The 12947-nt window shown below is 35.0% G+C and overlaps 1 protein-coding gene across 1 annotated transcript in view; it reads right to left on the bottom strand.

Annotated features, from left to right (window-relative positions):
- Positions 1 to 10574, bottom strand: part of Sobp (Sine oculis-binding protein) — a 67568-nt gene extending 56994 nt beyond the window's left edge. Inside the window, exon 1 of the mRNA XM_089105879.1 lies at positions 10436 to 10574. Within this exon, the coding sequence (XP_088962005.1) occupies positions 10436 to 10519 (84 nt within the window). The 5' untranslated portion in view covers positions 10520 to 10574. The remainder of the gene's footprint in view (positions 1 to 10435) is intronic.
- Positions 10575 to 12947: the final 2373 nt, after the last annotated feature.

Raw genomic sequence — 12947 nt, 5'->3', positions numbered from 1 at the left:
ACCAAAATGAACACAAATCCTATGGTTTCGGGGTCATTACTTATCAGGGATCTGTAGCACGATTCAGACTAAATCTGAATTTTTGCGCCACACGTAGGAGAATTTGACCCGGAGATTAAAAAAAATTTCTTCTAAAAATGAGTTACTATCCTGAATTTAACTTGTAATGAATAACTTCTAATATGGTTCATCCTGGCACGTATCTAATATAGAGAATTCTGAATATTTGTGTCGGCATGTTTAGCTAATTCGGTATTTAGAATTATGATTAAAGTTTTTTTATATATAAATATGTAAGTTTCCGTAACACCTATCCAATCACATCAGTTTATACATCGGGTACCTGAAGCCAGTATTTCACCACGGTACTTTGTTGTCTGAGTCAGTTGGTTTCTTATCATCATTAAAAAAAAAAAAGTTTTTTTTAACTGAAAGTAAGGAGCGACATTAAAACTTGAAACGAACAGAAATTATTCCGTATATGAAAGGAGCTGTCCTCTCTTCAACGCCTCCCTCTTTACGCTAAGGTGTTTTATTTTTTAACAAATAGAGTTGTGAGAAAGAGTCAAACTTTAGCGTAAAGAACGAGGCGTTGAGGAGAGGACAGCTCCTTTCATATACGGAATAATTTCTGTTCGTTTTAAGCTGTAAAATCGCTCCTTACTTTCAGTTAAAAAAACTTCTTTTTGTATTTGACTTTTGATCTCTTTTTAATTAATGGAGGTTTTGATTTTGGATCATCGTATATGAATAATAAAACAAAATTTGCATATTAATTTTACTTTTATTAGATTTAATGGCTTTCTCGAAAGTTGTTTATTTTTATTTACGAACGTTTTTATCAGTAATTAAATAAAAAAACAAGTTTTTTAAACTGAAAGTAAGGAGCGACATTAAAACTTAAAACGAACATAAATTATTCCGTATATGAAAGGGGCCTCGCTCTTTACGCTTCGCTCTTTACGTTAAAGTTTGACTCTGTCTCAAAACTTTATTTTTTAAAACAATAAAAAACTTTAGCGTAAAGAGCGAAGCGTAAAAAGCGAGGCCCCTTTCATATACGGAATAATTTCTGTTCGTTTTAAGTTTTAATGTCGCTCCTTACTTTCAGTTTAAAAAACTTGATTTTTTTATTTAATTTCTGATCGTTATTTAGTTAATGCATCTTTTATTTTGGCTCACCGTCACTGAATAAGTAAACAAAATTTGCATAAAAATTTTACTTTTCTTTTGCTAAATGGATGTCTCTAACTTTGGTTATGACGTAATTTACAAATTAACGTACGTAACCAACTTCTATATTCGTATATTTTTCTCCTTGCGAAAAATAAAGAGTTGCATATTTTCGCAAATATGAGCTTGAAACCTATGTAATAGGGTTTTCTGATACGCTGAATCTGACGGTGTGATTTTCATTAAAATTCTTTCACTTGTAGGGGATGTTTCCCCTCTCTTTAAAAAATCGGGTAAATTTTCTCAGGCTCGTAGCCTTTGATGAGTAATACTAAACTTAATAAAATTTATATATTTAGAATCAGCGTTATAAAAACATTTTTTTGATACATTTATTGACATCAAAATTCTGTTTTTAAAAGTTTTGATTATTATTGAGCCCTATTGCTTGTTTTTTTTTATTGTTTTTTTTTTTATTACGTACATGTTATTACATATATTAGGGGGGTTCTCTCCTTAGTCAATACCACGCTCTTTACGTTAAAAGTTAAAAAAAAATGGATCCACAAACCCCTGAATCACAAAGGCCGTTTAATTAGAATAGATAGCTCTTTTGAAAGCACTAAAAAAAAACTGTAGCGTAAAGAGCGAGGTATTGACTTAGGGGAGAGCCCCCTCATATACGTTATAATTTCTGTTCGTTTTAAGTTTTAATGTTGCTTCTTACTTTCAGCTGAAAAAACTTGTTTTTTTTAATTTAGTTTCTGATCGTTTTTTTAAATAATGCTTGGAAATCCGGCGCCCCCTTCAGAGAAATGTCCCTTACCCCAGAGAAACATCCTCCAAGGAAAGATTCTCCAGAGTAACCCCCTCCTCTAGCCCCCCTCCAGAAAAAAATCCTTCCTGAAAATGTCTGTATACTTCCCAATAACCAATAAATAATGCTGGTAAGTCCGGCGTCCCCCTTTATGGAAATTTCCCTTACCCCATGAAAACTTCCTTCATGGACAGATCCTCCAACATAACCCCCGACCCACCCCCACCCACTACCAGAAAAAACCCTCCTGAAAACTTCTGTATACTTCCCAATAACCAATACTATATGTTAACATTGGGTAAAGTTAATAACTTTTAGCCCTCCCCCTGGGGACTTCGGGGGATTAAGTCATCCTAAAAGACATATTTATCTTATTTTCGACCATGCTGAACAAAATGGCTATCTAAAAATTTTTATCGGGTGACTTTGGGTAAAAAATAAGCGTGGGAGGGGGCCTAGTTGCCCCCTATTTTTTGGTCACTTAAAAACGGCACTAAAACTTTTAATTTCCGTTCCAATTAGCCCTCTCACGATATTCTAGGACCGCTGGATCGATACAATCACCCCTGGAAAAAAAATAAATAAACACACATCCGTGATCTTTTTTCTGGCAAAAAATTCAAAATTCCACATGTTTGTAGATAGGAGCTTAAAACTTCTACAGTAGGATTCGCTGATACGCTGAATATGATGGTGGGATTTTCATTAAGGTTCTATAACTTTTAGGGAGTCTTTCCTCCTATTTTTCGAAAATCAGTCAAATTTTCTCTGGCGCTTAACTTTTGTTGGGTTGCTCTAAACTTGATGAAAGTTATATATATTTGAAATCAGCATTGAAATCTGATTCTTTTGATATATCTATTGGTATCAAAATCCCGTTTTCTAGAGTTTCGGTTACCATTGAGCCGAGTCGCTCCTTACTTACAGTTCGTTACCACGAACTGTTTGATAAATATACGTAACTTACGAATTAACTTACGTAACGAACTTCTATATTCATATATTTTTAATACATATATTAGGGGGTTCGCTCCCTAGTGAATACCTCACTCTTTACGCTAAAATTCGAATTTTGATCCAATTCTTTAAAAATGACTCTTTAATCACACAGGCCGTTAATTAGAATTTCTGATCGTTTTTTAAATAATGCTGGGAAATCCAGAGCCCCCTTCAAAGCAATGTCCCTTCCCCCATGAAAACTTACTCCATGGAAAGATCCTCCCACATAACCACCGATCTCTCCCCCACTAACAGAAAAAATCCCCCCTGAAAACGTCTGTATACTTCCCAATAACCAATACTATATGAACATTGGGTAAACTTCATAACTTTCAGCCCTTCCCCTTGGGACTTTGGGGGATTAAGTCATCCTCAAAGACATAGTTAGTATATTTTTCGACCAAGTTGAACAAAATGGCTATGTCAAAATTTTGATCGGGTGACTTTGTGAAAAAAAAGGAGCGTGGGAGGGGGCCTAGTTGCCCTCCATTTTTTTTGGTCACGTAAAAAGGGCACTAGAAATTTTAATTTCTGTGTGAAGGATCCATCTTACGATTTTCTAGGACCACTGGGTCGGTACGATCATCCCTGGGAGAAAAAAACAACAAAAAACAAAGAAACACGCATCAGTGATCTTTCATCTGGCAAAAAATTACAAAACTCGACATTTTCAAACAGTTCGTGGTAACGAACTGTAAGTAAGGAGCGACCCGGCTCAGTAGTAACCAAAACTCTAAAAAACGGGCTTTTGATATCAATAGATACATCCAAAGAATCAGATTTCAATTCTGATTTCAAATATATAACTTTCATCAGTTTAGTGCTACCCATCAAAAGTTACGCGCCTGAGAAAATTTGGCTGATTTTCAATAAAAAGGGGGAAAGACCCCCTAAAAGTTATAGAACCTTAATGAAAATCACACCATCATATTCAGAGTATAAGAGAACCCTACTGTAGAAGTTTCAGGCACCTATCTATAAAAATGTGGAATTGTGCATTTCTTGCCAGAAGAAAGATCACGGATGCGTGTTTATTTTTTTATTTATTTTTCCCCAGGGGTGATTGTGTTGACCCAGCAGTCCTAGAATATCGTGGGAGGGCACATTGGAACGGAAATTAAAAGTTCTAGTTCCCTTTTTAAGTGACCAAAAAAATGGAGGGTAACTAGGCCCCCTTCCACGCTTAGTGTTTTCCAGAAGTCACCTAATCGAATTTATGAGACGGGCATTTTGTTCAACATTATCGAAAATAGAATAAATATATCTTTTAGCATGACTTAATTACCCGACGTTCCCAGAAGGAGGGCTAAAAGTTATTAACTTCACCCACTGTTAACAGATAGCGTTGGTTATTTGGAAGTATACAGAAGTTTTCAGGAGGTTCTTTTTCTGGTAGTGGGAGGAAGGGTGGGTCGGGGGTTATGTTGGAGGATCTGTTCATGAAGGAAGTTTTCATGGAAGGGAAATTGCCATGAAGGGGGCGCCGGACTTGCCAGCATTATTTATTGGTTATTGGGAAGTATACAACCATTTTCAGGAAGGATTTTTTCTGGAGGGGGGGGACTAGAGGAGGGAGTTACTCTGGAGAATATTTCCGTGGAGGAGGTTTCTTTTGGTTAAGGGACATTTCTATTAAGGGGGCGCAGGATTTCCAAGAATTATTTAAAAAACGATCAGAAATTAAATAAAAAAAACAAGTTTTTTCAACTGAAATGTAAGAAGGAATATTAGAACTTAAAACGAACAGAAATTATAACGTATGTGAGGGGGTTCTCCCCCAAGTCAATACCTCGCTCTTTACGCTACAGTTTTTTTTAGTGCTTTCAAAAGAGCTATCTATTCTAATTAAACGGCCTTTGTGATTCAGGTGTTTGTGAATAAAATATTTTTTTTAACTTTTAACGTAAAGAGCGTGGTATTGACTAAGGGGAGAACCCCTTCATATACGTAATAACATATACGTAATAAAAAAAAAAAAACAATGAAAAAACAATCGATACGGCTCAATAGTAATCGAAACTTTTAAAAACGGAATTTTGATGTCAATAAATGTATCAAAAGAATGTGTTTATAATGCTGATTCTAAAATATAAATTTTATTAAGTTTAGTATTACTCATCAAAGGCTACGACCCTGAGAAAATTTACCCGATTTTTTAAAGAGGTGAGAAACATCCAGTACAAGTGAAAGAATTTTAATGATAATCACACCGTCAGATTCAGCATATCAGAAAACCCTATTACATAGTTTTCAAGCTCATATCTGCAAAATCTGCAACTTTGTATTTTTTGCCAGAAGAAAAATATACGAATATAGAAGTTAGTTACGTAAGTTAATTTGTAAAGACATCCATTTAGCAAAAGAAAAGTAAAATTTTTATGCAAATAAAGGCTGCATTAACTAAAAAACAATCAGAAATTAAATAATAAAAAAAACAAGTTTTTTAAATTGAAAGTAAGGGGCGACATTAAAACTTAAAACGAACAGAAATCATTCCGCGTATGAAAGGGCTGTCCCCTCCTCAACGCCTCGCTCTTTACGCTAAAGTTTTAATCTGTATAACAAAACTATTTTTAAAAACAGTAAAAAACTTTAGAGTAAAGATAGAGTCGTGGAGGAGGGGACAGCCTCAGTAAAAAAAGGACTAATTTCTGTTAGTCTTAAGTTTTAATGTCGCTCCTTACTTTCAGTTTAAAAAACTTGTTTATTTTTATTTAATTGCAGATAGGAGCTTGAAACCTCTACAGTAGGGTTCTTTGATATGCTGAATCTGATGGTGTGATTTTCATTAATGTTCTATAACTAGCAAATTTTCTCAGGCGCGTAACTTTTGATGGGTAGAACTAAACTTGATGAAACTTATATATTTGAAATCAGCATTTAAATTCAATTCTTTTGATGTATCTATTGGTATCAATAATCCGTTTTTTACAGTTTTGTTTACTATTGAGCCCGGTCGCTCCTTACTTACAGTTCGTTACCACGGACTGTTTGACAAGAGGGTGAGCCCTGTTGTCTTTTTTACTGCTGTGGGACTGAACTGAAACTTTCTGTTAAAGTGTTTTGTTAGGGGGTGAAGGCCAGAAGTGGTCACTCTTAGTTTTTCTATTTCGTTTTTTTTTGTTACAACAGCCATCCAACAGGCTCATTGGCTAGTGTAAGATATAAAGTTTTAAAATGCAAAAATTACCAAAGAATTTTTCACAAATATTGTAAAATAATTTCGGCATTCATAAGCCGAACCTCTACGAAAGGAAGACAAAAGGCTACTACGTTTTTTCATAAATACAGAATGTATTAAATTTTTATATGTAGTCTTCATTTATTTGTTAATATACACTCTACAAAGAACTTAACCTCGTCTTGGGTTTCGTACATTCATGAAAAATGGCATTATCCTAAAAGCTGCGTTTTATATTTCTGATACATAATACTGGACTTCACAGCGGATATTTGATCAGTCATATCTGGTTACTTTGAAAATAAATATTCAGCCTTGTTAGCAGAGAGATATTTTGTTTCTTTGGATCTGTTAAGCGTATAGACTTCTCATCAAAATCACGGAAGATCGTGTTGCTTTATCATCATCTGAATTCGGTGTCGCAGAGGGAGATGGCTTACAATAGATTATATTTCGGTTCGAGCTGTGTTATAGAGTGGGTTTGAACGTTATATAATTGGAACTGCAGTCAACCTCCAGCGTTTCACCCTCTGTTATCGCAGCTACTCTGTTAGTTCTACCCCCCAACTCTAATTGACTTTTCATAACTCCTATCGCTGAGTAGAGTCAATGCGTAATCAATTAAGGATTTTGAAAGTTAGCTTGTGGATCTTAGATTTGTTGACAAAGGTGGTCTTAGGATATTTAAAAAAGGACACAATTTAGGTTCCTCTGATAATTTTGCCTGACAAACAGATGTTTGCCTAATTGACAGAAAAGCAAACTTTCGACGCTCGGATCTCACCAGAACTACAGTATGGACTACAATTGTCTCGACCCTAGGCAATTCAACTATTGTAAACTGCTGTAGTTCAGGGTACGAACGTACTCATAGTCACATCTGTGGATAAAATTGAAGGTAACACTTTATAGTTACGGCTCTTCTGAAGGAAATATCTTAATAAAACAAAAGTATTACCATTATATTAATCATTTTATGCTCCTTCTCAACATAACAATCATTACCCTGACAATGCACCCCCCCCCTAGTTCCGTGCATAACCCTATCAAAATAATTTTATTTTTGGCATGGAGTTCAGGTTTTCCAAACTTGAACTCCAGTATGCATTAGGGGAAGTAGTCTTAATTTCATTGGGTTACTTGCGCTCAGGTGACACGAATTAGGTAAAAACCCAAAAACATTATGCATGGTTGTTATTTTTATACACTGTTATAGACTTTTTTCGTCAAAGCAAAAGAAGCAAGAATAAGATTTCATATAAAAGAGGTGTGCCCCAAACATGTTACTTTCATTTTTTGGGGGGGGGGATTATCTAATGGTATCATTTCCAAGAAATATTTGTAAGAAAGAGTATAGTGTGTCAGGGGTGTACCTCTGGGCCAAAGAGATCGGCAAAACTTGAAGTCTTCTTAAAAATGAACTAGGTCATTCTAAAGTAACACCAATTGTGACTGCATTTTAGGTGCACTCACGGATATTTATTTTGAGCGGGAGGGAGGGCTTTGGTTTAAGTTTTAATGGCAAATTCGTCCAAAAAATACAAAAGCGAGAGAGTATATAATGACAAAAAAGATAGTAACTTGTGGAATAATCACAAAGGATATTAACATTCACAAAGGATATTCACAAAGGATATTAAGAATATTAACATATAACAAAGGATATTATTAACAAGGAGGCTAGGAGATGGAGCATCAGGAGTCTTGGAAAAGTATATGAGGTTGGATGTTTTTGTTGACCACAAGGGCTATCTTGTTTAGCCATTTTCTTATAAACAGCGTCTGCTAAAAGGCAATAAGTTTGCTTTTGGGAAACGCAAAATTTGCCATTGTTGTCCTCTTCTCTAAGTTGCCTGGAAAACGAAATCCCACCCAGAATATGGCAGACATTCAGTTTTTTTTTTTTTTGGTCAGATGTATTAAATAATTTCTGAGACCACACTGGCCAGTCATGATAAAACGAAAAAAATAGTAAAGAAGAGAAAAACGAGGATTATACAAGCCAGTGAAAAATTGTAGACTAAAATGTAAATATTTCGGTCAAGACCCCCGCTTGACCTTCCTCAGTGCAAGATAATAAAATAAAAATTATTAATAAAAATCCAAAGATAGGCCTACTATAAAAATCTAAGGGTTGTTTTAAATTTTGATTTTTTTTATAGTATCCTTGGATTTTTATTAGTAATTTTTATTTATTATAGTGCACTAAGGACGGCCAAGCGGCGGTCTTGACCGAAATATTTGCATTTTATTCTACATTTTTCACTGGCTTGTATAGGCCTAATCCTCGTTTTTGTCTTCTTTACTATTTTTTCGTTTTGTCAGATGTATTGAAGAAAGTTCTTTTTTTTTCATGTAAACAAAACTTTGTTCAAAAAGTTTCTTGAAGAAAGCTTCCCCTCATGACAGCTAGGAATGGGGACCTAGCGTTCCTGTCGTAAAAGTTGTATGTAATATTTTCACGTTTCTTAGATGATTTCCCAAAGCTGCTAAGCTGTTCTCAAAGGAAGGATCAGCACGGCAACCAGAATCGGTTTTAGGGGGACACAGAGGGCACTTTCGCCAGGCGTAGAAATTTTAGGGGCGCAAAATTTCAAATAAATAATCCAACGGTTATAATCATTTGTAACTTTTTAATTTAATTTTTATTAAAATAAAGTACAGGGCGCAGTTAATAAATGAAAATAACTCATAAGATAATTAATTAATTCATAAAATAATAACTAATAGTACCAATTAAAATAACAAATAATAATTAAATAATTTAAATAATAAATTAAAAAATAACAAAAATAAATTATTAATTATTTAATAAATTGAAAATAATTTTGTTCGTAAAAAAAGCTTTGTTAAAATTTTGACTGAAAGTTTCATGGGATAAGGGGGGGGGCAGAACTGCCAATGACGGCAATGTATGTTCAACCACATTTTGATCCTCCGATCTATATTCTCCTGCTGATCCTTCCTTTGAGAACAGATTAGCAAATAGTTTTTGGCAATTACCTCCGAAGTGTTAAAATTTCAGAAACAAACTTTAGGAGTGACTGCAACTGTTTGCTTAGCCTACTTGAAGAGAGGGGGGCTGCACAATGACAATGTGCAGCTGACAGTGTCACAATGACAATGACAAAAACATCTTGACAAAGCACAGGATGATCGATTTTGTTGCTTTTCTAATTCTTGAATTAGGTAACCGGACAGGGAAATTGGCAGAGATGGGGCTTCGGTGCCCTGTCCCTCTAAAATTCTAAATTTCCCGTAATTTCAGGACACTTTTTTTCAAATTATCAAATAAAATTTATTTTTAATTTTTACTCCTCCCCTCTCTAAAAAAATGCGTACGTACCTGCAATGGGGACTTGAAACGAGAGACTATAGCATCTTCACCAGAACAAAAATAAACTAGTTTTACATAAGGCTTTTGACAGAGCGGACAATTGCGCGAAAATCTAGAGTAAAAAAAATGAGGGCCCTGCTAATAAAACGTTTTGTAGATGTATTTTATGTTGTTGTAAGCTTGCTAGTGAAGCTATAAACATTCTTTGCAAGGCAATTGAGTTCTGCTTGTTTTTTATTGTTTATAAGTGTTGCAAAAAGGTTAAGAAATAAATGTTGCAAAAGGGTAAAGGTTAAGAATAGCAGTTCTCCAGAAGGGACAAAAAACAAGACATTTTTAGATTGCAAATAGTACGTTCTTTTCGTTTTGTTCACGTTTTCGACAATCCAATCCCCGCCCCTCCTCTATGCAGCCTTAGGCTATATACAAAACGAATATAAATAAAATTTGTACAAAAAATAAAAATTGAAAGAAACATGATAATCGGATTAATGTAATATACTGCGTATTATAAGCAAGAATTGTATTGTTTTTGTTGGTTTGATATAGCCTATAGCTATATGAGGTCATTTGAGAGAGACAAGGAAGGAATTGTCAAAAATGGGAACAAAACCATAAAAGTGAACATAAAAATAGCAGTCTAAAAATGTCTCTTTCTTTGTACTAGCATTTCTCCTTCTGGAGAGCCGCTATTTTTAACCTTTTCCTGTAAAAAATTATCAAAATTACAAATACAACTCTGCGAAAAGCCCGCGAAGAGATTTTTTGTATTTTTATGTGTAATTTGACTTCCCTATTCAATAGCTTAATTTGAAGTGGAGCTCTTTCGTAACCTTGTTCTCGTATTAAAAACCTATCTAAAGTAGGCTACAGAAGAGCGAAAGAATAATGACTCTTGTTTTGCTACGAATGTTAAAAAAAAACTTACCTCTTTTCTACCACTTAACGATAATCGTGACCTTGAACGAGTTAGTCTCGTTGCCATTTTTTTTCGTGAAATTCCAGTCGACATCCGAATTTCCAATTAATTCTCAGTAAAATATTAACACTACTGAAGTTTAATTCCGGCTAACCACTAACTATGAATGCCGCCAAAGGTTGGAAAGTTTTCCCGACTTTGAAATTTGGCTCTAGTAGGCGGGGCGAACAATGAAAACAGACTCGGAGACAAGAATACCTGAGGAGTCAAGGGGCTACATATTACTAAACTTCTTGTACATCCAAGATACGGAGGTAGTAGTCGGAGGATAGGCAAGAAAGACGGAGAACTGAATGCAAACTGAGAGGTAGTGTTGGGTGTTATTAGATATCGATATCAGTATATCGATATATCGCACCAAATATCGAGTATCGAAACCTAAATATCGAAAATGATATTATTTCGGCATTTTTTGGTATCTACCAGTGAACGTCCAGCAAAAAATATCCAACATAGAAATTTGTTCCGCCAATAGCCGAGAAAAAGAATAATGTATTCAATCCACTGACTCGTATATGCTGGTACACAGTATGCACAGGTGTATCCATAAGTTCAAAAGGCCTGTTCTTAATCTACGTTTAGTGTGGGTGGACTCAAAAATGTTGCTGAGAGCTTCCTAAAGTCTTAGCTACACAAAATATATTTTAAGTTTATAGGCTCAGATCAAACTCAAGGTCAGGTCACGATTGCGACATACCTCAATTCACGTTTCTAGAAATTGTGTATTAACTATGACAATCATCTCCAAGTTAAATGTACAATAGCAAGAGACATGGATTGGGCCTTTCTGGAATCTGTATCAACAGATGCAAGTGCCATCACAGTCCCTATGATTCAGCCACGACAGAATCCAGCCAGTTTGTGGGGAAGCACATGACAGAGTTTCAGTAGTCAATGCAAAGTAAGGTTCGTCAGCAGCTGTCGGCTCTACAGATTTTCAGTAGGGAGTCTTTAGTCCCAAGAAAAACCGATCCACTCAAGTCGTGGAAGTCTTGTAATTTGGGTCTCAGAAATACCTATATCCATCAGAAATTAAATAGAAAAACTATTTTTTTTAAACTAAAAGTAAGGAGCAACATTAAAAAGAACAGAAATTACCCCATGCGTGAGGGTGGATCCCCCTCCTGAATACCTCGCTCTTTATGCTAATTTAACTTTTTATCCCAATTATTTAAGAACAACTTTTGAAACACAAGAGCCGTTTAATTAGAGTCAGGAGATTTTTAAAATACAAAAAGAGACTTTGGCGTAAAGAGCGAGGTATTGAGGAGGGTTATCTCCCTTATATACAGGAAGGTTTCTGTTCTTTTAAGTTTTTATGTTACTTCTTACTTTCAGTTGAAAAAAAACAATTTTTTTTATTTAATCGCTGAAAGGCTGAACCACAGGGGAAAATATTGACAGGTTTCTGATTTGAATAGCCAAAAATAGCCAGTAGTTTATTTTTCTATATCCTGAACCCAAGTAATCCCACATCGGGGTTTTTGTCATGTTCATTCATGAGTAGTAACCATCTATTGAATTTGAGGACACCCCCGTACCAAACAGGTTTTTCTGGTAGGTAAACATTTCTACAGGGCATTACACCTTTCAAAGAGACGGGTTTTCTATTGTGACATCGATTTTTTGGAGGTCAAACTCATGGATACATGTTTATTTATTTTTTTTTTTTTAACTGGTATTTTTTCAATGAAGCCCATAGCACATTGCAGAAACCCGTGAATGTAGGACTGAAAGTTCAATTACTAATCAAGTTAGTGTGACCGCCCTTTTTGATCTGGTTAAGTGAGTATAATCTGGTTTGGTTTGTTATTGCGAGAGAATTACTCAATTTACATCTTAATGTTAGCTGGGCAATGACTAAAGGAACATTTGAAGGGGAAGAAAAAAAAGGGGTAATTAGCGATTGGATAATTTTAACAAGAAATGACCGAACAGTGTTTTAGAGGAGATGGAATGAATGTGTACTGTATAATACACAAGTGATGATTTGCACAGTGTTGTCAATTTTAAATAGTTTAGAAATAAAAAAAATTAACAAGAAATGGCTGAAAAGTGTTTTGAGGGAGTTGAGTTGCACGAGGGATTGACTTGCACGAGGGTTCAGTTACATACGGATTCAGTTACACGGGGATTAGTTAAATGGGATCGAGTAGCACGGAGAGTCAGTTGTACGGGGTTTCGGTTATAAAGGGGTTCAGTTACATGGGGGGTTCAGTTGCACGGGGGATATCTGCTATAAAAAACACTTCATTCTAAAAAAATACGAACATTTTGAAAAGCAGACAAAAAATTGGACACTATAATCAGAATTATTTAGCATTTGCAAAAAGGGGTAATTAGTGATTGGAAAATTTTTTAATGCTTTTACAATCGGAGATGTTTGATTAACCTTTGCAAAAAAAGGGGTAATGGGATTTGCGAATTGGAGGTAATAATTTATTTTAGTAAAGTAATAATT

The sequence above is a fragment of the Artemia sp. Qi Xiang Cuo genome, chromosome 20 (assembly GCF_049724085.1).
Source record: "Artemia sp. Qi Xiang Cuo chromosome 20, ASM4972408v1, whole genome shotgun sequence".
NCBI lineage: Eukaryota > Metazoa > Arthropoda > Branchiopoda > Anostraca > Artemiidae > Artemia > Artemia sp. Qi Xiang Cuo.
The sequence above is the reverse complement of the archived record's forward strand: the minus strand, read 5'-3'. Positions and strand labels throughout refer to the sequence as shown.